The 27663-nt window shown below is 46.5% G+C and overlaps 1 protein-coding gene across 2 annotated transcripts; it reads right to left on the reverse strand.

Annotated features, from left to right (window-relative positions):
• Positions 1-1029: 1029 nt before the first annotated feature.
• irf2bp2a (interferon regulatory factor 2 binding protein 2a) lies at positions 1030-3607 on the reverse strand. Of its 2 annotated transcripts, none has more exons than XM_070915963.1 (2): positions 2477-3607; positions 1030-2146 (listed from the first exon to the last, which is right to left on the reverse strand). In XM_070915963.1, exons 1-2 carry the CDS (start codon positions 3304-3306, stop codon positions 1432-1434), a joined length of 1545 nt encoding a protein of 514 aa, XP_070772064.1. In that variant the 5' UTR covers positions 3307-3607; the 3' UTR covers positions 1030-1431. The 2 variants fall into 2 exon arrangements, with proteins under 2 accessions (XP_070772064.1, XP_070772063.1); XM_070915962.1 differs by having other exon boundaries at positions 1030-2150; positions 2472-3601.
• Positions 3608-27663: the final 24056 nt, after the last annotated feature.

A 27663-nucleotide genomic window follows, 5' to 3' on the forward strand; every position in this document is an offset into this window, starting at 1 on the left:
GGGAGCAAAAAAAAAAAAAAAACAGTCCCAAGATTGCTTCTCCTCTGCAGACACACTAACTGCAGTTTGCCACTGAACGAGCTCATGAGCCGTTCATTGCTTGCAGAGATGAGTCTGGCTGCCTACTCGCCATTACGGAGACAGAATTGCAGTTTTTATGGTCGTGCTGCCATGAATCTGCAACAATCAGATTTGCATCTGAAGGGCTACAGAGCGAGGCTGGTATGTAAGGCAGCCAGCAACAGCGTTATTGTTTACTCTGAAAGAGCACACGTTGCACACCCAGGCAGAAATGTGCTCTTAGCATGTGGAAGAATGTAGAGGCATCAGTGAGAGTGTGGCACAAAAGGGCTAAAACTGAAAGTAAAGAGGGTGTTGCTGCAGTGCTAATGTACCTAATTCATGCTTGGAAGTAGTTTGTAAAGCTGATTTTATTCATAATTTGTGATTTGTCGGCTGCTTAGTGAATCAAAAGCATGGCTGTTTGAAAATAACAGGTTTGTCTAAAATAAAAGAAACCTTCGAAAATGTCAGACAATTTGCATACAAGCTTGAAAATATCTTACGCCACTATAAAAGCTGAGAATGTTATTCAGAGTGGTTCATTTCAGCAAAAGTCCTAATCCGTGGTTACACAACGTGGTTACACTATGGTATCATGTTGACAATCATGCACTTTCTCACATTACTGACTCAACAGATTCCAGCTGACTGAACATGACTTGGCACCTATTTCTGTACGCTGCAATCAGTTTCAGTGAAGCACAAAGTGGAGCAAATTTGGGACAATGTGCCTAGCCTTTTCTTTTTTTCTTTTTCTTTTCCTGGCCATGCTTTTCCATGAATCATGAAAAGGCATGTGTGCAGAAAGGCTGCCGTCCTGCAGCCTGGAACAGTAGCCTACTTATGTTGTGCAGCGTAAATCAAGTCTCCTGAGCCGTCACAACAAGCCTGCTGTATCTATCTCGTCACCTCTCCACAGTCCTGGTGCAACTTAATCACTCAAATGAAGCAAGCTCAGACAATAAGTTCATACAAGATCAGAAATTGTATTTGGCAATTTTTAAACAAGTGCATACAAGTACAGCTAAAAGCATTTCAGTTTTTGCCAAGTGCTCGTAGAGTAGCATTAGTCACATTCTACGTTAAACAGGAACTGCCACCAGACCTAGAAGTACATCAAGAATTTTGTTAAACATCAACAAAGAGGAACGTAGTCCATTATAATGAGTACATACCTTTATCTTCAAAAATATAGAAACACAATGTATTCAAAAATCAAAAATTATACAACCATGTTTACGAAGTATACTCTTCCCTTGGGTCCAATATGTACAAGTCCGTTAGTTTGTTTGAATGGTATGTATGTGATATTTATATATTTATACTCATATTTTTGCTTCCCCTCCCCAAAGAAGTGTTCAAACAAAATCAAGGGTCCCTCTCCTTTTTTACTTTGACGTCTCCTGCAAGGATGGTGGCGATTTCTCCTTGCATGAAAGCCCACGGTACGTTCGAGCCAACCAGGGGACATTTCTCTCCACTCGGACAGTACACTTCACCCGTGGCACCTTGCTGCTTTATGCTTTCCCTCGAGCACGGGAAGCAGAACTTGTGAGAAGGCACAGACGGGCACTGAACAAAGTGTGTGTCCTCCAAACGCTCGTGGCACAGCGTGCAGCACAGGGGTATGCTGCCGGGTACCGAGGAGTCCGGAATGCTTTGGGGGTGCACTTGGTCCATGCCTGGCACGTGGGGGGTGCCTGCACCAGACGCATCTCTCTGCGCCAGCCTCCTCTGATTCATGGAGGACGGCGACAGGGGGCTGCTGCTGTTCCTCCGGGTGGTGGAGTGGACCTGGTTGGCGTCCTTGGGAGAGCTGTTCCCACCTGCGTTGTCTGCCGCCATGATGAGCGCCGCCATGGGTGACTGGCCGTTCTGGGCCGCCTCAGGTGGGGTCGTGCGGGAGTGGGGGGATATCGTGGAGGGGGGAGAGGCGAAGCTTGGCTGTGGAACTGGAGGCATTTTCAGTCCGTCAGTAGGTGGTGGTAACCACTGCTGTCCATCTCCATTGAGCTTGGCAGCTGTCCCCTCTCCCTCTGGTTCAGGCGACGCTTTTCTCTTCATGCTCCGGGGGTGTTTTCCTCTGTCTGGAGGCAGGAAAGGGTTAAACAAAACAGTTGAGTTGCACAGCTCAGACAACGATCAACAATTACACTGCAACGGAGACGGTGTCTTTTTTTTTTTTTTGCTGTTCCACGCTGCACCACAGGGCACGAAACAATAATAACAACAGATGAGAAAATAAATCATGTATGCAACTAGAATCCTGCAGACATGATACTATATTTAGCATGTGTCCATGATTAACCCGTTCCCGGGCTCCAGGGGGTTAATAACGATCTGATAAATGTGGAAACTGCACAAAATAAACAGAGTATTCCTGGATGTAAACACTACTGGATGCTTACCTGACTTGGAAGCCGTGGCGCTGGCCTCGTAGCCCATGACCCTTTGTTGCATGGCCGCATGGTCCTTCTTGAACCTGTTGTCGAAGGTGTGCAGAGCCATCAGGTCCCTCACCGTTTTGCCCTTGCCCATCCAGTCCGCGTCTGCCCTGTTTTTGTGGCTCTCGGAGATCTCCGGCGTGAGGCTGTCCGGTCTGTGTTTCTCCTTCACCTCTCTGTCGTGCTCGGTGCTGGAGACCGAGGCGGGTCTCTTGCCCATGTCGGCGGGACTACCGCCCGCCAGTGCGGAGGAAAGCCCCATCTGTCCCGGTCTACCGTTGACGGCGTGCACCGGGGGCATGTTCCCGTTAACCAAAGGCACTAGATTCGGGGGGACCGTGCTATTCCTGCGCGGGTTGGGGCTCTGGCGGTTCAGCTCTGGAGGCTCGTCAGGCTTGGGAAATCCATTGGGGACGGGGATACCGTTCGCCTGCCTGCCAGACTGATACTCTGGACCCAGCCTGGGCGGGCGGTCGGAGGACAGCGGGTAGCGGTCCAGCGGCTGCGGCGGCCGTGAGCCGGGGTCTCCCGCCGCAGCGTGGTTGATCGCCTGGATCTCTTTCCCGGAGAGCTGCGACTTCCCCGGCCCGGGAGACCTGCCCTCCTGAAACCCGTGAGCCCTCTTGAGCTGCCGGGCTGTCTCGATGACAAACTCAATGCGGTCTGCTCCTTCGTAGTTGACACATCCCCTGCAGACGGGCTCGGTAAAATCCCAGATCATGGCCCACGGCATGCGGGGCAAGTCGCATAAATAACACGACTGCCTCCTGGAAGAAGCAGCGACCGCCGCGGACGACATAGCGCTCGTCGTCGACCCCCCGAAAAGAAACCCAAAATGTGTCTTCTTCTCCTGCTTTCCCCGCAGCTCCCTTTTAAAAAGCCAATAAAGAGCAAGTTCCCTTCGTGGAGAAAAAACCCCCCAGAAACTCGTCTTCTCCCGACTTCTACAGCAGCAGCGTTGAAGTTTTACAGGGAGAAGTTCATGTCGGTGTGTACTTTACTACGGCGCTCCTCTCTCTACCTCCGCGGCTGCCTCTCTACTACTGGCTCAATGTGGAGCAGTGACGTCACCACGGAGCTCTAAACGCCTGCTTCCACTTCAGTTTCTATTGACTTGATTTCTTCGACAGACCCCCCCCCCCCCCCCCCTCTTCCTCTCTCCCCCCTCAGTTTACTGCAGCCTCTGTCACTCACTGCCTTTTTTTATTTTAATTTAATCACTTGAACCCTTGCCAAAACTGCACCCAGTTCAGCATTGCTACCGCATCCGACTGAAGGGAATAACCCACAGCTCGTGTTATTATTATCAAACCTGCACATAAAAAAAAATGTGACTCCGGCTCCGCCGACACCAGCACTGCCTGCAGCGGGAGCGAGATTTTTGATATAAAAGAAAAGAGAGTGTGGCTGTGTGTTAGCAGCAGCCCGCCTGCTCCTCCAGTCGACTGCTGCTTTGTCCTAAATTCAGAGCATTATCCGGTTATCGCTGCAGCTTGTTTTTCTCAATGCACAGCGCCTCGACGCCATGAGCTGCTACTACTACTGCTGTGCAGTGAATGAGGTGGGTCGACCCTTGAATAAAAACCAGGCTACTGTAATCCAGAGAAACATACATAGAATCTTGAAAATGTTGTGCAGCAACATCATTTTTTGTTACTATAAAACGTATAGGGACTATTTTAGGAATGTTATGGGGATTTTACTGTCCACATTTTTTATTTTGTCTACTGCTCATTTTTGTGTCAGCCTACCAGCATGAATTCAACATGCACTGGTTAGATAATACTTTCCTGTCGTATTGATATAAAAAGAAAAAGGCGCCTCCATTAGCCAGTAACCAGGAAGCTCAGTCATGAGGTGGGGATTTCCAGCCTGCATTGAATGGATCGGGGTTACAGCGTGAATATAGCTCTGCCCACATTTTATTCTAGTGCACTGAGCAGTCAGTCATCCAAATCTCCCACCGCTAAATGAAATTACTCTGGAGTGAATCAGCCATTCTGACTCTCTCTTTTTTTTCTCTTTTCTTTTTCTTTTTTTTTTTTTTAGGAAGTTAATAATCAAACAGCTCAAAAGATAAAGGAAGTATTAGCCTGAGCAGTGTAATAAGATTATTGTCTACAATATTATGTTGTATGTTTAACATGACAGGGGGGTTACAAGAAACAGGTCATACACCTAAAAAAACCCAGACAAAAAAATCCCCTGAAGTAAAAGTGTAGGTTTGAACAGGAGGAGTGTCTCCCAGTAGTTCCTCCTCCCTCTCATCTGGGCTCATTCCAACTCATTGCAGCTTAGCCTCGGGCTTTGGGTGAGGCAATGCGTCTGTAACCTGCAGACACAAAGCAGGATATGTTTGTGCAAGTCCATGTGACGTTGGAAAGAGGAAGCAAGATGTTTAGTCACGTACCCTCATCCGCCTCACCAATCTACGGGACATCAGGCCATTTGGCTCGCTGCCTGCAGGCCATGATCACGCACTGTGGCATGAGGCTTTTCTTCAAAGGGCTTCCATAAACAAAATAAGCACAGGCACATTATAATTGCAGTGAAGCTGCAGTATGATTTTACACGATTGTTTCTGTCAAGCTGCCAGCATGTGAATGAGCACACCTAACAATGCAGCACAATAATATTCCCTTCAGAACAGTCAGAGAGACGTCAGAGTTACTCACATTGTAAACTACTGTATTAACACACCGTTTCCCAGAACAGCTTTCTCTCAAATCTCAGTCCTTGTCGGGCGAACAACACGAGGAAGCGTTGTTAGGCTTTATGACATGGTTAGGAAACGACTGTTGTGAGGGGCAAAATAAACAGATTCTTTCCTTTCCTAAGACTGGTGGGAAACAGTTGCCTAATGCTTTGATCCTTTAGTTTCCAGTCAGTCGATGTTTGTGCAAGCAAATAGCTGCACACTGTTATGCAAGACGAGGCATGCTGGGATTCAATTAAATCCTAAATGACCCCAATTCCATAATAGGAAGATCCATTGATTTACAAAATGCCACGGTGGCTGCAAAGCAAAGGCAGGATTGTACTGAGCAGAGGCGACAAAGGTCTGAGAGGAAGCCAGACATGCACAGATGGCTCTGATTGGCAACATGATCCATGTATACAGTAAAATCACCACAGTGTGACCCGGCTGACGGCTGTCTCATTTGAGTGCAGCCACCAAACCAGATGGAGAAGCTACATAATGCTGTTCTGAACTTCTTTTTTTTCGGTATGTAAATTGAGACAGCTAAATAAAGATTGAGAGGCAGGTGACGGCCAGGGGAATACCCAGCATGTGACAGCATCGCAGGCCTGACGAGATGACGTTATTTTTGTTCTATCGCCTTCTGAGCCTGCTAAATTTTATATTGGCCATCTTTTATTCATGGCAGCAAATCATTACAAAGTCTCTGTGAAGTTTTTTCTGCCTAAGCAGAGCACAGCACTGGATGTTTTCTCAGTCGCTCCTCTCCTCCACCAGCAACAACATTCATGTTATATAACCGTTTTTAGCACAAGTGCTGAGGTGAGCACCAAACTAAACTGTAGCATGTCGTTCAGACGTAGAGGGAGGTTATAACAGGACAGCGTGAAGACATATTACGGAAGTTAAGCAGCTGCTGTAGTGACCTAGCTTGCAGATTAATAGCTATACAGAGTAGCAGAGGTTGGAAAATGCAGGAGAGTGAATGTGAGGACTAATGTGCATGCTTTCCAGAGTTCCTGTATGTGTAACAGGGAGCGGTAACCATGGAGATTATCACGGCACCCCAACTACCATACATATATATCCGGTTTGCTGTGCTATTTTTAGCCACAGATTTGCACAGCAAGGATTAGAGCACAGATAATATTTGGGGAGCTCTGAAAGATAACGTCAAAGCATCCATCTGTCACAATAGCTGCTTCCTGTTTTGTTTTTTTATTAAATGTAACTGAATATGTCTGAATATGTTTTATTGATCGTCTGAATGGATTCATTCCTGGTCTGCACGATGCAGGGAAATGATGTGCAGCGTGTGCATAGAAATACAAATAAAAGACATGAATTAGGCATGTTAAGGAGTCTGCTTTGATATAGGTATAAAATGGTGGAATTCAAATAAAATGGAGGGTCGACGGTGAAAAGGGAAAAATGTGCTGGGCGGCTGGAATCTGGGGGCTGGAGGCTGCAGAGGTGATGTCATTGGGCCAGAGCAAGAGGCGAGTGAAAAACAAGTCTCTCTCTTTATTCTGATCCTCTTTGCAGTTCCAGTGGGGGTGGGGGGGAAGGGGGGGGGGGGTGTCTGGCAGTCGGCCAAGGCAAGGGCTGCTGGGAAATAGCAAAGGATGCCAAGCAGGCCCCACCGCCAACATTAGAAGCTCACATCTTTGTTCTCAGAAACCTGGTGTGCTGCCAAAGGCCTCATTTCGGCTCCATGGCATGATTACACTGGATGTAGGCCAACTACTGAGAGCTTGCTCGCTCTCCCTCTCTCGCTCTCCCTTTATGCTCCCTCCCTAGGCTCCCTCTCTCTCTCTCTCTTTTTCCACTGCCTTCAAAAGCTTTCTGCCAAACATGCAGCAGTTGCCATGGCTGCAGAGAATGGAACATAAAAAAAAAGAAGTGAGTAATGAGTCAGGCTTGGACCCAGATGTGCCACATGTGTAACCGTTTAGAAAAAAAACAAGATGGTAACATATCCCCTTAATCTGCCGGGCTTGTCAGGGGACAGACGACTCAGTAAATAGCAGAGGGCTGAGAGGGGGAAAGTGGAGGAAATAATCCCCGCAGGAAAAAAATGTAAATGAACACTGTTTTCACATCCATTTTTAAACCAAAGGCAGTTTCAGTAGGTTGCAGTTAATTTTGGCGACCAGGAACAGAAAGACCTGAACTATGCTCCTGTAATTAAGTTAGCTCGCATGCATCGTGAGCTGACGACATAATTTCCTGTCCAGTGGAAACCCCCAGATATTTTCAGTCACAACCAGACGTTGATGTAAACAAACTTTCCCTGGTCTCTCAGAGCCAAATCAGCACATAGTTTGAACTCACTGAACCAGAATGCCCCTTAAGCATTTTGTGCATTTTGAAGTTAGGTGGTTTAATTCATATGCTACTATTAGAATGAGTAACATTACCTGCACATATAAATGTCCTCTCACTAGCTGCCCTTAAAAGGCAGCTTCAGGCCTGACTCACAGTTATGTTAAGCATTCTGAACTGAGCTGTGCAGTCATTCCGGCTTTGTGGCCCACACAGACAAAATGTTCAAAATGTCATTCAGCTGCATTCTCTCTCTCTCTCTCTCTCACACACACACACACACAACACATAACACACACATGTTTATAATTCCCAGGAGGACAGCCACTCCTACAGTAGCACTGCACTAGTTTCTGTACACCTGGTTTGTTCTTACACCTCGATTGATCCCCGTGCAAACTCCAGAGGGACATCACACACTCCAGCTTTATTATAAGGATCTTTGTAGTGCACACAGTGGTATGAATATGTATGTACAGCAGGTGTGTGTGTGTGTGTATATGTGTTACACAAACGTTTATATTTGGACACATTTCTTTTCCCAGCATCTCATCCTGACAAAGGTTACTTTTTTTTTTGAGCCAAAAAAGAAAGAAGGAGTATTACATGCGTTATGTAACCTCTTCCTCTGAGCCAAAATAAAACTTTCCCAAAGTAGGCTTATTTATTACCGGAGCTCCTGTCTATTTTTGAGCTGCCTTGCTAGAAAATGGACTCTGACATCCCCGGCACAGCAGTTAACACGGCACTCGGATGTCATATATTCAAGAGCGGGCATTGCTTTCACATTGCCACTGTCCTTTTCTGCCATTTGGTAGAGCGCCCAAGTGATTTGTATTAACTCCTTTGCATATATTAATTCAGCCAAACAGTTGCATAAAACCCTGGTGAATAATACATAAAAATATGTGTGAACATGCATATTTATAATGCCTTTATTTAGAAGATATGTCAGGGTTGCTGTTGGAAGAAGATCAAAGCTACTCCTTTTCTAGTAACATTTGCTTGAAAGCAAAAGGGTATATAGAGCAGCTTCTGTGATGTATAGAATACAAAATAACATGACTGTGAGAGGAAGGAAAGCCAAGAATAGCAAATACTGGAAATATATAAAAAACGTCAAGTCTCTTAATTTTGGGGGGAAATTGTTTATACATAGCATGTGGCTCATCAGATCAGGAAAGTAGGGAAGATCACGGATAAATGCAACTGTAATGCATCGCTTACAGATGTTGTGGTTACATTTGGAAAACTATATTTTGTCAGTTTTCCTGCAATTAAGCTCTAAACACATTTACTTGGAAACAGACCCTTTTTTTTGGTAGAGGTCATAAATCAGCCGAGGTTCCCGGATTCCACAGATGCTTCACTGCCCTCTCTTTGATTGTCTGGTTTATGGAGGATGTTTCATCAAATGCTGTGAGCGTCCGCGCCAGAGATGTCCTTCCTCCCCTTTCCATAAAAGTGCAAGTTGACACGATGGTGTGGCATTCATTATCCGCCTGTGGTTTTGCCGGCCTGGCCCCTGAGCAGCTGGGGAGCATCGGTTGTCACATTCGGCCTCCTGCCGCGGTGAAAGATGGGAGGGCAGGAGATGAGCGCTGTCCCCCCTGTCTGTGTGATAAAGCCCCCTCAACCACAGTGTCTGGGCATCTGGGCACGCGATGCCTCACCTCCCTCATCTACTACAAAGCCTTGTATCAGAAAGCAGCTCGCTGTGAGGCATTGAAATAGAAAATGGAGCTGGAGTGACAAGCACAACCGCGTGTATGTGAATTCACAGACAGTCAAGAGAAATTAAAGGATAATCACAGTTTATTACTTGTGTCTTATATTAATAGTTTTGGCCATTCATCCTGTCTAATGTGATGATATTGTACTCAATATATAAATGGTGCAACTGCTACGACAATCTGAGAAGGCAGAATTATCTGTGCGACTTTATCAAAAGGTAAAATCGAAAGTGAGTACTGGTATTGTCGGTAATGAACTCTTATCGCCTTCACACAGGAAAACTGTATGCACAAGATTGCAAAGTATGACAAGTCAAAGCTGAGCCAAGAACTGTGAACTGTGAGGGATGTTCACAAGCTACTGTTTGGGTAAATATTTCAAGTAAGTTCAGCAAACCCAGGGATTGGTTTAATCTTGGTGACTACAGGGGCGATCGCAATTTCTTTTCAAATCACACATCAAATATTAAATCTGTAATGATCTGCTCTCATTCTAAATTCTCAGTGTGTAAGTGCACCAGGACATTCCTCGCTCTCATACTGTGTGTGACCCATTGTGCGCCCCTGCTCTGCAAGTACATTAGGCTATTGCTGTCTTTGCCAATGCAGAATGGAGAAAACTAGTGAGCCGTGCTCATGACAACAAACCACCTGAGAAGTAATGTGAAGAAACATTTTGAATTCAACACCATAGAAAATTGTGTGTAAAGATAAGGCTGTTTGCTGACTTTGTAAAACGCAACCACGTACGTTACAGTAGCATTAGCTTGTCACTGACGTGAGGCGACACACCACGAATAAAAAGAACAACACTAAATCTACAACATATTTTGTGAGTAGGTTGTGTTTGGATTAATTTAACTTGGTTTAAACAATATTTTTTGGAAAAAGTGAGAGCCCTTGCGAGGAAAATGTTATTATTACTGATAGGAATGATGGCCAAAACTATGCAAATAAGACCCAATAATTGATAATTAATGAATATATTTTATCACAGTCTTTTTATGTATTAGAGCCCTTATTTATGTTTACCAAAATGAAAGTGATGTCAGCCTTCATTTAGGAACTTAAGAACACATTACCTCAACTTGAACTTCGTCTATGACAAACTAGTTTTGCAACAAAGACAATGATAGATGTTGTCATGCATACAGTCATTATTCCTCACAGGCACATAGTGGATAGTTTAGTCACAGTCACCACAACAAGCTCAGCCGCAGTGGTACAGTAATACTGTGGGAAGCACATGGGATGAATAGCAGAGCCTTGACGCAACAGTAAAGTCCCGAAAGGGATACTAAAGGACAGAGCGCAGAGAGTGCTATGGGAAAGTTCAGTGCCCTTGAAGAGCCTGATAAGCCCAAGTTGATATGAACCCGTTTGTTTGTATTGTGCAAATTTGTAACGACTACAAGCTCGCCGCTGATAGGGAGCCGTCTTACGCCATGTGTGTGCAGAAACCCTGCCTGTCCAAAGGTGAGCTGGGAGTGGTGGATGTTACCTGGGTGATTTCAGTTTGTGATGATAATGTAACACTGGGTGTATATAGGGTCAGTACAGTCAGCACACAGGTTTGGGCAGGTTTTCAAACTGCTCTAACATATGAAAGATTGCGATTACCCCCCCCCCCTTATGTTAAGTGATGGGATCCACATTGTTCCACAGGCACACAGATGTGTAACTTGACCTTGCTCTATGCAAATCATTTGAGAGCTCTCTCTCTGAACAAAAGAGGGATAAAGTTCACCTACACCACGCTGCCACACAATGGGAGGGAGGAGCCAGACAGCCTCCAAGCGGAAATGGTTTCACACTGACTGACTGACAAGTCTGGTCACACCCAGGGTTGCCTTGAAAGACAACACACCACCCAACACACCATTTCTTTCACATGTACATATCTACTTTGCTCATCAAGAAACATCTTTGCACTCGAGAACTCGTTTCTGTCTTCCTTCCTGAGGCTGCGTGACGTGCTCTGCTCTCTCCTCACATGATAAAATCGCTCTGATCAAAAATGTTGTTGCCTAACAACAAGACGAGCAAAGTCCTGTGTAACTGCCAAAAAAAAAAAAAAAAAAGAAGCTTTCCAGCTCTCACATGATGCTTGCCAAGTAAACCATTTACAGCTTGGAGGAAGAGGAGGGAGAGGCTTATTCTGGGCAAACAGGGTGCTGATGTTTGAACTAGTTAACCGTGCTCATTAACACACAACATGCAGGGACATGAAACTGGTCAGGCTACATCACCCCACACCTTCCTCCTGCCACAGAACAATGCATGCAGGCAGGCCGAGCAGTGCTCCCCATTATGAAACCGCTCTGTCACAAGACGAGCGTCTCACAGGAATGCTGTTGTGACACATCCGAGCTGTTGACACAAGGGTTAAACATTGAACTGCTCACACACACACGCACACGCACACACACACACACACACACACACACACACACACACACACACTTCAGCTGCCAAAAGGGCGGGAGTATAACCGCTCCAGCACCGGTTGGTCGTCAGTTTGTATTTATCTTTCCACTTTGGCTGGACGGGTCCTCCAACACCTCCCAACGGTCGTCAGGTTTATCAAAGGAAAAGTCCTCTGTCTAACTGCAGCCAGGTGCAGTACAGTGTAATGATTCACACACAATTCAGACACAATACTCCACAGCAGATTGCCTTGTTCGTGTGGAGCTTTGCAGAGGTCACAGGGTGCGTGTGTGTGTGTGTGTGTTGGATGTCATGTGCTGATCTCTGGCTCGGTGCTGGTGCAAAAGGTTCAGCAGGAGTTCAGCACATATTCATTATTCATGCATTTCTGTGTATCGAATGATGGCACCGGGGAGCCTCTTTTTCTCTCTGAAAAGGTCCAAGCACTTGAATGTTCTTCCCCTATTTTCACTCAGTCGTGTTTTTTCTTTCTCAAATGTGGAGTAACGGAATTTGAGAGGAGGTTTATTTATTTATGCTCGGTAAGGCTGGATTAAAAATAAATAAATAAAGTGTTCAGTATTTGTTTCTTGGATTTAGCAGTCTCCATGTGCGATAAGAGCAGGAAACGTATCGGTGTAATTCTTTACAGAAGGGTTTCTTCAGTTTAATGTGTGTTATTGGCAACGCTTTGAAAAATCCCTGCTTAACAATTCGAGGAAAGCCAAGCCACCTGGAAATCTCATGACTTCCTGAATCTAATTCCAGGCCGAGCTATCAGACTGACTAGCAGCTTTCATTGAGGGGTGTAAACATTGAATGTCAGGCGTGTTTGCCAGAGCCGGTGTTGAATCAGGCATTAGTACTCATGTAATGCTTGCAGTGAACTCAAATGCCCCGGCAAAGCCCTGATTATATTTTCTCCCTGTCTAACAGATTTATAGTACGCTGTGAACTCCAAGAGAAAGCTGGCACAGGCTGGACTCGTGAACAGGCCTCTACATAGTCTATTCTTGCTGTTTTCAAATGCAGTCTGCACTTTGCTCCCACCATGTAATAACAGACGTTAGCTAAGGCTTGCCGTTTTGATAACCTGCAATTGCAATCTTGAAACAGAGCAAACAAGGCAACAGAGGAAGAAAAAAAACAGAGCAAAGGTATGACCACCACCGAGGGAGAATCCAGAACAAAATCCCCTCTCATGTCGCAGCGTGCTGCGTTGGCGGATCGTGACCTCATCCAAAGTTTACACCCAGCCGCCTCATGCTGCTTTGTTATCTTCAAAACTTGCAAACCAGCACATTCCAGCCCTCAGCAGCAACAAAAAAATGTCAGCGCGCAGATCCTGCTGCGCTGTGAGAAACACGATAAGCAAATAAATGAACGCTACACCAAGTGAGCAGCGGCGTGTTTCAGAAAGCAGAAATGCACAGGCAGATACACACTCTCTTATAAGCAGAGGGGCAGAGATGTATATAGGTCAGTTGTGGACTCTGATTGGAGCTTTGCGTGTCTGCTTACTCAGCAGCCTGCACCAGGCTTAGCTCGCTTTCAGTCTTTTTTTAAACAGACCACAGGGTAGTAAATAGCTGCGAGGAGGATCACAGCCTTCACAGCTGATTGGCTTGATGCTCGCCTGACATAAACAGGAAGCCGGCCGTGCGAGTCAGAGAGGGGGAGCGAACAAAGACAGAAGGACCAGAGACAAGCAGAATGTGGTGGCAAGACAAAGAGGGAACGTGTAAAAGCCTGAGGGATTTAGATTTGAGAAAAGGGAAGAAAAAAAAAGGTCTTTCTGTTTGTAGCGTGCCATGTGACTCATGGAGGAATTCAGCCCGTGCTTCAGTTCTCTGCATTGACAGCAGGCAGTGTGCAGTGATAATGGTGATGAGCTGTTTGTATTGGTAACAGTAGGGCAGGAAACCACACAATGATGCCACTCATAAACAGCAATGATATCATAATATTCACTCCGCACCTGCAGGGGATTTATGTCTTTACTCTTTATCATTTGGTAAAAAATAAACTAGACTTCTTTTTTTTATCTTAATCTTTGTGAAGTGTGAATGAGCTCATGGAGCAACTTGAAATATCTGACTGCTGTTGTGAATTTAGAAGCCAGGCTCCTGCATTTATTTACACCTCTCCACAAAAGGATTGCACCTCTAATTGCACACTTCTTTTTCAAGTGTAATATGTGCGACTGAGCGACTCGAGTATTACGCAAGTGAAGCATACAGTGACTAAAAATGATTTCACTTCCCTGTAATAACCTTTTTTGGATTAACATTAAGTTCCCTTTTTACATTTGCTTATATGTTTGTGTATTTTTTTATAATGTCGAGGAGATATACATATTTAAGAGACTCCTTATCAGCCAGGAGTTAGTAGTATAAGCTGATGGTGATAGATTGTGCGCAATTCTGTTATCTCCTCTGATAGCTAACCATTGTGAAGCCACTGCGTGCAAGGCACTGGGTTGTTGCATGCCTCTCAGAGGGCTGTGACAGAGCCAAAGCACAGAGTGGAAATAATGAGTGACATATCAGCCCTGCTACCCAAAGAGCTTTTAGAAAAACACCCCTCCTCCCTTCCTCCCCTGTCAACCTACTGTACCCATGCCTGGCTTTGAAGGTCAGATGAGAAACAAGAGAGAGAGTGCCACCGCCACCTCTGACTGACTGGTTCAAACAGGCCCTGGGAGGAAAAGAGGGTGGTGGTGGTGGTGTGTGTGGGGCGTGGCCCACTGAGCATGCCCAGTGAGGAGGAATGCCTTGTGATGGCAACACAGTGCGCACTCCCATCTGCTGATGGGAGTGCGCACTTCTCGCCCCGGGCCCTTTTCCATCCAGTCTAGTGAGCAGCCAGATCAATTTACTGTGGAATGAACACAAAGTCAGAGGCTGACACACACACACACACACACACACACACACACACACATTCACACATTCTTTATGTACGGCAACAGCAGCGATGCAGAGCCCTGCACTGCAGCAGCACAGGCAAGCACGCATAGGAATTTACTCATGCATGCAAAAAAATAGTAAGACAGTGGTTGAATCAAAGGGCTGATATATTATTCAGGGAAACTCCCTCTCTACTCCAGCTGAAGTTTACAATGCCTTGTCTTTTAACCTTGCTGCACGCAACGCTCCAAAACAGGAGAGTCCATATTCTGGCTACTTTCCCCCATCCAAATTCCTGGACCATACTGCTGAGTCATCCGGTCCACACAGGCTGAGGTGCCTTCATTCATCATTCATTTAGGATGAATGGCGCTGACTGACATTTTCATCGTTCTGCTCTGTGCTGTTTCATCGCCCCTGTTTTCCACTAAAATGCCAGAACAAGAAGCATCATTTGTGGGGAATGCTATCATCTGTCTCCACACACACACACACACACACACGCAAAGTGAAACCACGTGTGTGTTTTCCCCTCTTATGAATAATTGAGGAGCCCTGCCTTGTGTGGTTGAGCAGGCGCTGACTAGGCACCCAGGGTGGCACTCTCAACCCCTGTGACAAAATGGTGTCGCGTGAAAAGTGACATTTAAGGCATATTGACGCTAAGGCGTATTGTCAGGCTGCTTAATCGCCTGTGTGTGACAAAGCAGACGAGCACACTCACACCGCCGACCCCGAGCGAAGCGTCCACCATGTGAGCTGGTGGGTTCGAGTGAGAGCTCAAAAAATGTTAATTTCTTCAGCTGAATGCAAATCAAGGTGTGACTCGGTTCTATCTGCTCGCACTGACATTATATGAATAACTGAAACATATTGTGGGGGGGGGGGGGCTCTAATGTGTTCTTTTATTTGCAGAGTCACGCCTGTGCTTTCTGATATGCTAATGAGTCTCCCCCTTGAGTAATTGAGCTGTGCTTTAGAAAATCAGCCTGGGCCTAATGGTGAATTTTCTGTAGGATGATCAAAAAGCAGCAGAGACGAGGATGAGATGTTCTCCGGTGATCCGCAGATGACACCGATAATGAGGCACTTGAAGGAGTTTTCAGGCGTGGCGGACACTGCGGACATCTCAGTCACGAACCCGCCAAAGAAAAAGCAATCAAACCTCATTTCCAGATTCGTCTCTCAACCCTCTCCCCCTCTTTGACCCTCAACCTCAAACCATTACAGCCCACTCCAGACCGAGCTCTGCAGCCTCCGTGCCACCCCACCCCTCCCCATCTCTGCCTCTTGCTTGAGGGTTTCTAAATCAGGAACATCTGACATACTCGCCACCTACTCATGTGTCTCTCCGCAACTCCCTGTGACCTCGATCCACCCTCTTACCATTGGAATATTGTACACACTGATCTTCCTATAATACTTTATAGCAGCCCTATGTTCAAACACAACCCGTGACCACATGTACACACAAATAGTGCCAACAAAAGACAGACAGCTGCAGTTCAAAGCTCAGCAACAGCTGTGTTCCATTGTCTAACCGGGAGCTGACTGACATTTGAAGCCGGCGATGGCTGCCTTTAAACGCTTCTATTCTTGCTCTGGCCTTCCCTCTTATTTGCTCCCTCCATCCATCCCTCTTTGTCTTCCACCGCCACACACTTCACAGTCCTGTGATGTTTTTGGTATCCCTGAGGTCTGCCTAGACACCGCAGTGTCTCGGGTTCTCACACAGCAACCAGGGAGGCGCAGAATACGCTCCTTATTTGCCTCCCACAGGAGGCAGACACTCGATCCAACCTCTTCACTGTCAAAAAGGCGTTGGAGATATACTTGGCAAGCTGTGTTTTGCCCCCCCCCCCCTTTTGCCCCCTTCCGCTCCTCACTCTCAGTGTGTGTATGTATGTATCTTTCAAGCCCTTCATTTCCCAGAAAGGAGCCGAGGATTTATGAGTGCATGAGCCGCCGCGAGCGACATCTCCAGAGAAGGATGAGTGTTTCCTGCAAACAGTTGGGAGGGGAGGTGAGGGAGGCGCTGCTGTGTGTGTGGGTGGACAGCTTCCATAGAAACACTATCCAGTAACACTTGAGGAGCGTCATCAAGGGGAGGTGTGCTGTGTGTGTGTGCAAGGAGGGGGCGTCGTTCTGAGAAAAAGCCCATGAGGCCTGCAGACTTGTGATTGACAGTTACCTCTGCTGATTACGGCCCCTCAGGGACGGACTCTCCACGACAGCTGCTCCTTCAAACTCACCCTGGACTGTTGCTAACTTCAGGTTCACTAAATATGTCCAAACCTGAGTTGTCAGCTTAAGTGTAGTATCCAAATCCTTCTTTCTTTGTTTGGAGAAAACAGGAGTCTGACACAAGAGGATCGCACATTGCCTAACAATCCTGCAGCACTGACATGTATTTGCAAAGTAACTGAGCCCTTCATCATCACTATCTCTTTATGCTCCGCCATGGGGTGCGGACGTGAGGAGTAAAAGTGACTTCATGGTGAGTTGTGTAAGAGTGTGGGGCGAGGCCTGAAAGCCGAGCCATGTGAGACAAACGAAAGTGCTGATGCGCCAAAAAGAGAGGTAGTGTCTCTGGAGGCATGCAGATACAACCCCCCCCCCCCCCCCCCCCCCCAACAGAAGTCAGATGTCAGAGAGGACAGACAGGGTCCGGACTCATCGGGGCTGTGTGGACAGTGCGTGGTAAAGGGCCAGATATGGGGGCGGGGGGATCTATTCCAGTAGAGAGAGAAAGGTCACAGTGTAAGCTGATAAAGGCAGGAGGCAGAGCTTGGGGCTGTGTCCAGGCCAGCCAGTCAGCTGATGCCTGCAGCTGTGTTTGGAACATCAATATGAGCCTTGTTCAGCACCCCCCCCTCCTTCCCTCTAAAACTCTCTTTCTCCCTCCCTCTCCTGCTCACTCGGCATCCCCTCTCACCCCTCCTCCTCCTCTTCCCTCCTCACGCTGTTTCCTTTTTTTTTTCCCGCTCTGATTTATGAAAGTAGGGCATGTGCCCATAACTGCTGCATCAAGGCACATGGCTGAGCCTCCAGAGGCACTAAGGCTCTGTTTACATCAGCCCAGACAACTGCACCGCATTGCACAATCGCCACAGGCAAGCTCAGTTATATAAAGATGGGGCCACGTTGGCTCCATTGTTTTTGTTTTTCTGGTTCGCCCAGTCTGTAATTCCTGAACTGCACAAATCATGGGCGGACATGACGCCTTCTGATCTTTGACGTGTACCTTTAGCCGAGGACTGAATGTGTCAGCCATGCAGCGAGCCTCAAATCTCACATTTCCCAGGCTGAAAATTCATCAAGCATATTTGGATCAAGCGGCTTGGGAAAGGCTCCAGGAACTTCAATAGCTGTTTTGTTTTTGTGTTTTCAGCTATTTCACTCACTCACTCCTGCACAGGATTTCGGGGGGCTTTTGTGTCGGAGGTTTATTGTTGAGAAGTACTGGAGCATGAGAACATTATAACAAAGACAGCGACAAATACATTGATTTCAGCGGCGAGTGTGAGTCTAAGAGCACGCCTGTTTGTTTGGGGAATGACAATTAGTCCCAAATGTAGCACCAAGGCACTTCATGATCAGTTTCCATGGCAACAAATCAGAATGCTCAGCCAGTGGAAGACAGAAAAATGTGTTCCTAATGAGCGTTTGAGCCAGAGACAAAACTGATATGACAGTAAAACGGCACAATCCCGTTGTGAGTGCGAGGATGGAGTTGGAGGCAGATTGAAGGTTGGGTCGAGATGATTCATGGGAGTATCCGTGTGAGCGAGCAGGTCAGAGGGGTAGATGGATAGAGGGAACATGTCGTCATCCTTTGTTTTTAATCATCTGACACACAGATGGGGTTCTGTGGGTGTAACCTGTCTTTGAAAGAATCCTACTGGCAGCTGAAAAACATGACCAGCTGCTGTTATCACAAACCATTAACTCATATAACTTGACGGATTACAGGCTACATTTCCACAGTAGAGCCATGAAGCTGAGCTCAGGAGCGGGTTTGGTGTAACCTTCCCTGTCTGAACGCTAAAACCAGTGCTGACTCAACAGTGGGCCATTCGGTGCAGCTCCATGCCTGAGCCTCCTGGACTGCAAGGACACACGATCATTTACAGCCGAGGGCTTTTGACTGTTGACTGTTTCCGATATTTCTGCCTGCCTGTGAGTCACTACAGGCTGCGTGCCCTCTGTGTAGTCATGTCAGAGGCTGGGTCAGTGCAGCCAGGCCGCTGCACACACAGTACTACACTCATTACTCCAATTTTCTGTTCATGAAAGGAATTATCAGAGTTGCCCTGCTGCTGTTTAGTATGGAGCACATCACTTATGTTGCTGGCCATATTTTGCTTTGTGTGCCTTTTCCAGAGACTAGAGATGCTTTGTGATGCACCCAAGTATTAATATTCTCTGGCAGGAAGGCGCAGCGCAAGATGAAAAACATCTTATTTTTCAATCCGGAGCCCTAACCCAAATAAACGCTTTTTTCTTTTTTACCCTCAGAGATATTTTCCCCCTCATGCTTCCAGTCTTTGTTGCTCACTGTCTTTGTAGAAGTCCTCGTATCCTCAGCGCTCCCTTCACCCTCTCCCCCCTCCCAACGCCCACGCTCCTCCACTCTCATAACTCAGCTGTTACTTGGCAACGTGGTCCCAGCTGGACCCAGCATCAGCCGCGTTGCCACGGCAACAGAACGTGTACACATGCAGACACGGTAAACATGTTGGTTTTGTTGGAAGCCAGCGCTATATGCACACACTAAAAAAAAAACATGTGTATTCAGCTCTGACTCTCCCAGATTAATCAGTGTGGGAATGGTCACCAATATAATATGTCATGCACTTGCAGCATCTTTACATCTGTGCTCATGGTAAAAAAAAAATACATTTGGAATTGTACAATATGATGGGATGAGTTGCTGATTCTGCACAGTGATTCCTCATCGGGCTGCATTAACCCACCTCCTATTATTTTCTGTATTCCTTTATTCCTTTATTAGACACGTCCTGCGTCACCATACATTTAAAAGCCAAGATCCACTCATAGCCTTGAGTGTATGATTCTGGGAAACGAACACTCCTCTCCACGCTCTGTTTAACACTGCATCTGTCGTCATAGCAACCTGATCCATCATCTGCAGGGGGATCAATTGATTCATTATTAAGCGAGACGCAGCCCTCCTTCTCTGCTTCCAGTTCACGTCTACTTACTCTGCCTTCAAGCATCCATTATTGACGTCGAAGCCTGCCCACTCACTGGGCTGAAGAATAGAGAGCTGTCAAGTCTCCCTCGTAGAAATATAATTCAGATTCTATATTTTCTCTGAAATGCAGGGTGTTTGTGTGGCCAGCCTGAAAGGCACAGGGCGGCGTGAGGCAGGTAGAAAATGCAATTTGTACAAGATGTTCTCTTCATCCTGTCACACGTCTTAACACAATAAATACAGAGAGCTGACCTAAACTCGTCCAGTTGCCATTCCTACATGTGGTAGGGACTGTGAAAGAGGTGGAGGAATGAGAGCATGAGGGTCTTTGTTGTACAGACAAGATGAATTAGCATTAGCTGAGGCTTAAAAGAAGGGAGGGATAAGTGTAACACAACACACATAGACTGTTCAAAACACTGCTTTCTGGAGCAGGGCAGTTATAGCTGCAGGGGAAGGCACGCTTTGATGATATTCCCCCTTATTCCAGTCTGTCCTCCGTCGTGTGGCTGCACACCTAAATAGAGCCTGGAGGCACTGGGATGGGTGAGGAGCTCCAGTTTCTAGGAAGGAAAGCTGAGGGAAGGAGAAAAAAAAGGAAGACAAATGTATATTATTGGAAAATGTGTGCTAAATGGATGATGTCAGCCACGGCACTTTGACATTTTAATGTCATCTCTCAGGGAATTACATCATTAGTCCTCTTTCCTGGCCTGGCTCAATGCTGGGAAACCTCCTAATGGATGTCAACAAGCCGTCCCTCTGGAAGAATGGAACAGAGGGGATGGAGAGGGTGTGGATAGTGGTGGTGGGAAGGGGGGGGGGTGCTTTCACCGAGCTTTTCCCTGAGCTATATGAGAGAGCGGCCTCACACTGTGCGTCATCTGGACTAAAAGCCTACAGTGCATTTCTCGCTACAAGATTAACTCAATCTGTGTTACCGTCCCTATCAGACAAAGTGCAATCATCTGCGAGCTCCACTCTCCGCCGGGTCCCTTGCTGCTGACCCTGAATGACCTGGTGTGTAACGGCCCCCGCTGTGAAGTTGTTTGTTAATTATTTCATGCATTTAAAATTACAGGAGCACATTGAGTTGGCAGCGTGCGAGTCTCCACAACGATTGTGCTCCTTTCAATTTAAAAAGCTGTCAGTGTCGCCGCTGCAGCCACTCCAGACATCAGATGCTGTATCCAATAATTAATTCATTAATCATCTACAAGTCCATTAAATCCAAATCAAGTCCAGGAATGCAGCCTCTCTGGGTGAAGCTAGTTGGTAAAGAACTTATCTGTCTGATTGACTCCCTTACCCTGTGAAATAATTTATGGAGAGAAACACCTCAAACTGGATAAGGACATCCAAAAAAAGAAGCCTTTTATATGCTAATGAAAGTAGTGCTGCCGTTTGAAAACAAACATAACAAGTTGCTCATATTTTAGGTAATAATATCAAATCATCACAGCAGCTGCAAATAGACTCCAAACAAACATGGAGGGAGATCAAGGCTTTAACGTAAAATAGGTCAGATGGAGGATATTCATGGAGCTCAGATGAATCTCAAAGCAAACTGGGGATGTGTTACTGTGAGCGTACATGGCGCTGTGCTGACATGAATCAACAGGGTGTGGAGGAGAGGACAAGAGCCTGACACAGTTAGTGCTGAGGGGCTGAAACATAAGACATGAAATGGGGAGAAATAGTGAGAACAGTCCAATCAATTACATGTAAAGCATTCAGACAGAGAGAATAGTGTATCAACTGGTTTCTTCAGCTGCTCTTCTCATCTTATATTGATTGTTCAGCTGCATGGTGGATCATGTCAGCCTTGAAGAGGATTTGGTGGCGAGTGGAAAAGCTGAAGGATAGGAAAGAGCGGCGTGGGCTCACCGAACAATCGCAAGGCTGACCGGTATTTGAAATGGCAGAGGAAAATCATATATCCAGAAGGAGAGCTTCAGTCGTAGCGTGAGAATCAGACGTACGACATGGCTCTGCTCTCAGCCTCTTGAGGTCTTTCATTTGAGAGTCAAAGCCCGACTCGCCATTATTATCTCACCGACTATGAGCCTGTAATCTCCCTCCCCAGTTCATTGAGAAAAGCAGATTTGATGTGACAAATCCAGATGACAAATAAGTCAGGAATTTGCTGTGATAAGTACTCACTTCATGGCGCGGCTCCCTCATAGACCGGAAATGGGGGGGATATCTGTGTCACTCTATTTTCTGCTTTCTGCCCTCTCCCTCCTGTTGAGACATGAATTAACACCAAAGCATGACCTAGAAAGATCCACGACTAGCCCGACTCATCATCACATGGATTTTATTTTCTTCCTCTAGGACTGCTTTTAACTTTGTATGCAGAACACTACAAACCAGGCCTTCAATGTATGAAGAGGCCCATCACTTCTCATGCATCCTGCAAAAGTCCCTCATGTAAAGTTAAGAAGTTACTGTACTGTCATCTCTAAGCATGCACACACACACACACACACACACACATCCATATGCAGAGTGACGATGGTTACATAAACAACGAAAAAGTAGTTCTGCATGCACTGCCTGTCATAAAAATAGTGTGCATGAATGAATAACATTAAACGAGTGGGGCAGATAAGCCCCCTACTCCCTTATGTGCTCGCCTCAGATTCAAATTTAGCTTTGCGTAGGGAATTGATGAGACACAGAGCTCAAAGCCAAAGTCTTCAAAGACCATGGTTACACAAGATGCAAGGCGTCAAACCCACTTTGTAGTTCTCGGGTGAACGAGTGGGTTGTAGCTGCCGAGCTGCGCAGGGTGATACGGCAACAGAGTTCTGCGAGCCCAAGAAAATATGATAAAATACAAAAGTTACACCAAGGTTACACTGTGTGTAAAAAGTGATGTTTTTAAGACGATTGTAGTTGTGGGAGTTGGGAATGCTCTATCATGTTTCAAGGTTAAGGTCCCCTTTATTGTTGCCATAAAACATAGCAGGTGTGGGAGAAATAAAAGAGCTGGATCGCCAAGGGAGTGAGAGAAGAGAACGACACAGAGAGATAAGGAGATAAATAAAGAGCTGATGGTATAATGGAGCAAGTGAACGGTTTCATCACACTCAAACTGAGGCATGCTGAGGGAGGGGAGCCTTAAAGGAATAGTTTGACATTGTGGGAAATGCAATTATTTGCTTTCTTGCCAAGATTTAGACAAGAAGATCAATACCAAAAGCAGTTAGCTTAGCTTAGTATAAAGACTGGAAACAGGTGGTCAGGCTCTGTTCAAAGGTAGCAAACTCCACCAACTAGCACCAGGGGTTTGAGATTTGGGTTTTAGGTTCAGGTTGAGGTAAAAGGAAACACAAATCAATGGGGAAACAGACACTACACCAGTCAAGAAATAGTCCAGCACACAACCCCCATGAAAAAATTATTTTACGCAAATCTGCGCAAATGATGTGAGGCAAAAATCTGCTTCGCTTTCTGTCTGAACACACCTTTAGAGGTGCAGGTAGGCAGATTTTGTTACCTTTGGACAAAGCCATGCAAGCTGTTTCCCCATTTCCAGTCTTTATGCTAAGCTAAGCTAGCCTGCTGCTGGCTGTAGCTACAAAAATGGAGTGGTATCAATCTTCTCATCTCGTTCTTGGCAAGAAAGTGAATAAGCGTATTTCTCAAAATGTCAAAGTATTCATTTAATATAAACAATTCAGTCTAGATTACTATCTGGCTTTCATCCCGTCCTGCAACTGGAGGACTGGTTTCCAGTTTCCAAGTTTTGCTGCTCTTGAGAAACCATTTGAATCCCTACCAGCCCCAGGCCTGTTGTGAAGTAGCATTTCACATTAGCACATTAGTATTAATAGCGCATTATTAATGGCAGTCTGCAGCAGCAAACTGTTTGGCTTGGTAAAACTTAGAGAACCGAGAGGAAGTAGAGGATTGCTACATTCTTGCGGAGGCCCCACATTCCCCAGAGCACCACAGCAGAGTTGTTATAGCTCATACAGTTCCTCTTCTGCCCCCCCCCCCCCTCCCCCACAGCCCCCAGTTTCCTGTGCAGCAGCATGGCGGCTCAACCCTTCTCTTCCCTTCCCTGTTCTGAGCTCGGTCAAGCTCCAGCTCCTTCTACCCCGCCGCTCCAAATACATTATTTACACTCTCCTCCTCTCCCTTCAGCTCAGCTCAAAAGAATCAGGGCAGAGGGAAATAACACCACACACACACACACACACAAGCTCAACCCTCCCTCCACCAGCACCACCCCACCTGCTCGCTCTTTTCTCACTCTGCGGGATGAAAATACAGTGCAGGGCTGGGCTGCGACAATGGGAAACTCTGTGAGGCCCCAGCCCTCCCATTAATCCCCTCTGACATGCCTCCCGAGGGCAGGGATTTGCTACAAGTCAATGCAGGAGACCCACAGTATGCAAAACAAGCCTGTCTGACTCTCAATTTTCAAAGCCACTGCACTGCACTGCCTGTGAGACAGGAAGGCAGATCGGGGGCGGGGGGTAACTGTGTGCACACAGTTTGCTTAGTTACCCCTTTCTTCACCCTCCTGCTCAGTGTACGTGTCATTTCCCTCTTCTAATTTCACTCGCAGCCTAGATTGCACAGATAATGCTGATGACAGACAACAGGATGAGAACTGATGCTGAGTGATATTTCTTTTTTTTTTCTCCCATTCTGTTCGGCTGCTATTATCCTCTTTGTCTCCATTCATGACCAATTCAGCTCCGAGCTTGTCACCAGACCAAAATATGGAAACACCCCAACGTAAACAGGAATTCACAGGTCATGTGACGCACTTACTTCTCTCAGGCAGAGTAGTGCTATTGAATTTCCCCCCTATCAGGGATCTAGTGATGAGGAGATAGGTGGAGGCTGGAGGCAGGGTGGGGGGGGCAAGGATGACATTAGAGAGAGAGGCAGTCAGGGTGGTTGGGTGCTGGGGAAGGGGGTGGGGGCGGCTGTCCACACCCTGCAGCTCACACTTACAAGGAATGTAAACAACAGAGCTGAATAGACAGGCTGGGACTACACATGGAGGAGGAGAAGAAACCTGCATGGAGGAAGGGCAGCAGAAGTTAAAGTACCATGGGGAGAGCAGCAGAGAAACGGAAAAACACATGACAGTAAGGCATTGCCTCACAGAGGAAGCGAAATCCGCCAGGATTTGTAGCCTGCTTTAGATTCACGTGATTGGCTCCACTGCTGCCTCCACTCCCGCTTCCCCCCCCCCCCCCCCCCCTCTTTTTTTCCACCCATCCTCAGACCCTTTGAGATGGAAAAATGGGTCATCTGTGTGGAAGTTAATACTCTGAGCACGTACAGTGCTGCTTTATTTTAAGGACGTGCCTTGGAAATTTTTCTCCTTCCCTCCCTCACTGCTGAATGACACAGAGAAGGCGCTGGGTAATTAATATACTTTGTTGCTGCTGTGCACACAAGTGGCAGTGCAGGAGAGTCTTTATTATAGCTGCTGGCACAGCCTGGACACGTCTCATATTTCTCCCCCAGCCTGCCTTCTCCATGACAACATACAGTAGGCTGCAGACTCTGGCACCACAGCCATGACATCAGCAACAGGGCACAGACAGCGTGACTCTGAGCATCATCAGGCGGTGGCAAAACATGTTCCAAAACACCGACGCAGGAGGACTGCAGGCCTCTGCGGACGCCTCCACCTAACAGTCAGTGATCAGCAGCAAATGCCTCCCCGGGAGGTTACTGCTCAGAGGTAACACTCAGAGGCTCTCAAATGTAGACCGGCACAGCAGAGAGTCTGCTGCTTTGCAGGGCTACGTGAAGCTGCCATAGCAACCACATACAACAGAGTTATTTCTGGCTGCCTTAACCTCCCAAACACAGCTGCTCCTACATAACCAGACATCTCCACCGGTCAGACACCCAATCTGTGTATGCATGGCACTCGGTATACAGAGCAGTAATCAAGCTTTGACATTCAAACTCGCAAATAACACAGCAAAGGTAATTACTGCTGTGGGTAATTTGCTGACAGGATTTCCAGTAATGAGTTGTGGAGCTCAAGTGATTATAATATTCCCAATACAACATTTGACATACGATTGGAATCCGTGAAAACAAATTACAATGGCAGTCAGACTGCTTTGGTCCTGGCTGGTTAGAGCCTCTCTATGCCTAATCCTGGGGTTTTAATGTTGCCTTCAATGACAGTTTATTTCCTGCACCTGTAATGAAGGAACAGGTTGCATCTGTCATGGTGAGCACATTAGAAGAAAGGATTACAAACTGTTAAAAATCACCCCTCCTGAGCACATGGTCTCCGTGCTGCAGGCACAGCCATTGTTATTGCTGTCAACGGGAGCTGTTATGCTCTCAGCTCTCTCCATTCAGTCGTCCTTCAGTGGAACCATAGAAGTGTGCACACACTGCCTGGAGCAACAGTTCCCCCTACTGCACAAGGAGAGGGAGTTTCTTTATTTCCCCTTCTCCTCCCCTGCCTGCTTCATCAGATATGAAGATCTGACTCATAATCCATTCATACAGACTCAAATGGAGCAGGAATGCAATTAAAGGAATGACATAAAATTAAAAGAAGTCCAGCAAACACCTCAGTTATTACATTAGTATTCTGCTCAGGATTGAGGACGCAGAGCAGGCTTTGTTTTGGATAAAAACAACAGATTTGCTGTGTCATCCTGAAGTCAGACGGTGCCATGGCTTTATGTCAAAGCCTGTTTCACTTGGTTTACTTTATGATGGCATGCTGTCAGAGCGGGCAGTACCGGTCTGGTATCCTTCAGTGACCCCTCGGCTCTCTCCAGTCTGCAGGGGACGTAGTATGTGGCCAGCAGCTGAGTGTTTATTTTCAGGAGAAGCAGGCCAGCAGTACACTGTGTGGAGGGGTCTGAACCTGTTCCTACCCCCAGCGCCAGCAGCAGACCACAGCTCCAGCTTGACCTCCAACACAGCCTGTTATTTTTCTCCTCTGCCTCCCCAAAGGACAGATTAACAACGAGTCACTTCTTCTGCGCACACACACGCTCAGGGCCAGACGACTCTGCAGGCCTCTTGACAGGCTTCTCCTTTTCCACCAAATGGCAAAATAGCAGGCGTGCTGAAGAAAAGACTGCAGAGTGAGCACATGAGTTCATGGAAAATGGAACACTGTCTACCATTTAGTCTTCACTCGACATTTCTGGGCCGCCGTTCAATTTTCATTTTTCATTCCTAATGTAGAAAAACTATTTTCCCCTCCTGCTCTCGTTTCCTGGCAACCTCAAGGCTCAGGGCTGCTCTGGCCAGAGCGCTTAGAAAAACAGCTGCAGACAGGGATAAAAATAATTACAGCTCTATTTGTCTTCCAAGAGACACACTTTCAACCAGACCTACTCCCTTCCCCTACACGCTGCTCCACTTTCACTCTCTTGCACACACAATAAAGCCATTCACAATAAAGACATCATGGCTCAATGTACTGACACAAGCTCATGTGTTTCACCATGCTGGCTGGAAACAGAAATACTGTACTCTCAAGATGGCAATTTAATTGTTCTAGCAGCATTTGTATGTTAATAACCAGCGTCATGGATTCATCAGCACTGGTTTATATTTAGCAAACCTACATATACAGATCCTAGCCATTTAGTCCCATGAGAGTGCATTACATTACCTACCTCCTTGTTCCTTAATATCTTTGATACAAATCTTTTTTCCCCCTGTAGTTATTTTTTTTTTTAAATCCTGAGGAATATTTATCCTTGATTTATGCATGTGACACTTTCTATTCAGCAAAATTACTCTCCAGCTTTCCCAACAGATAAAAACTGTCCACACTCCATATTTCACATTTTCCTGTGCATTGCTACTGCCACCTACT

This window comes from Enoplosus armatus, chromosome 12 (assembly GCF_043641665.1).
Source record: "Enoplosus armatus isolate fEnoArm2 chromosome 12, fEnoArm2.hap1, whole genome shotgun sequence".
Lineage (NCBI taxonomy): Eukaryota > Metazoa > Chordata > Actinopteri > Centrarchiformes > Enoplosidae > Enoplosus > Enoplosus armatus.

Bases quoted from the DNA above. Each gene is read 5' to 3' on its own strand.
- irf2bp2a (XM_070915962.1), bottom strand. From the start codon at position 3,306: ATGTCGTCCGCGGCGGTCGCTGCTTCTTCCAGGAGGCAGTCGTGTTAT. The intron at 2,151-2,471 runs GTAAGCATCCAG...TCCTGCCTCCAG, and splicing joins CGCCACGGCTTCCAAGTCAG to ACAGAGGAAAACACCCCCGG.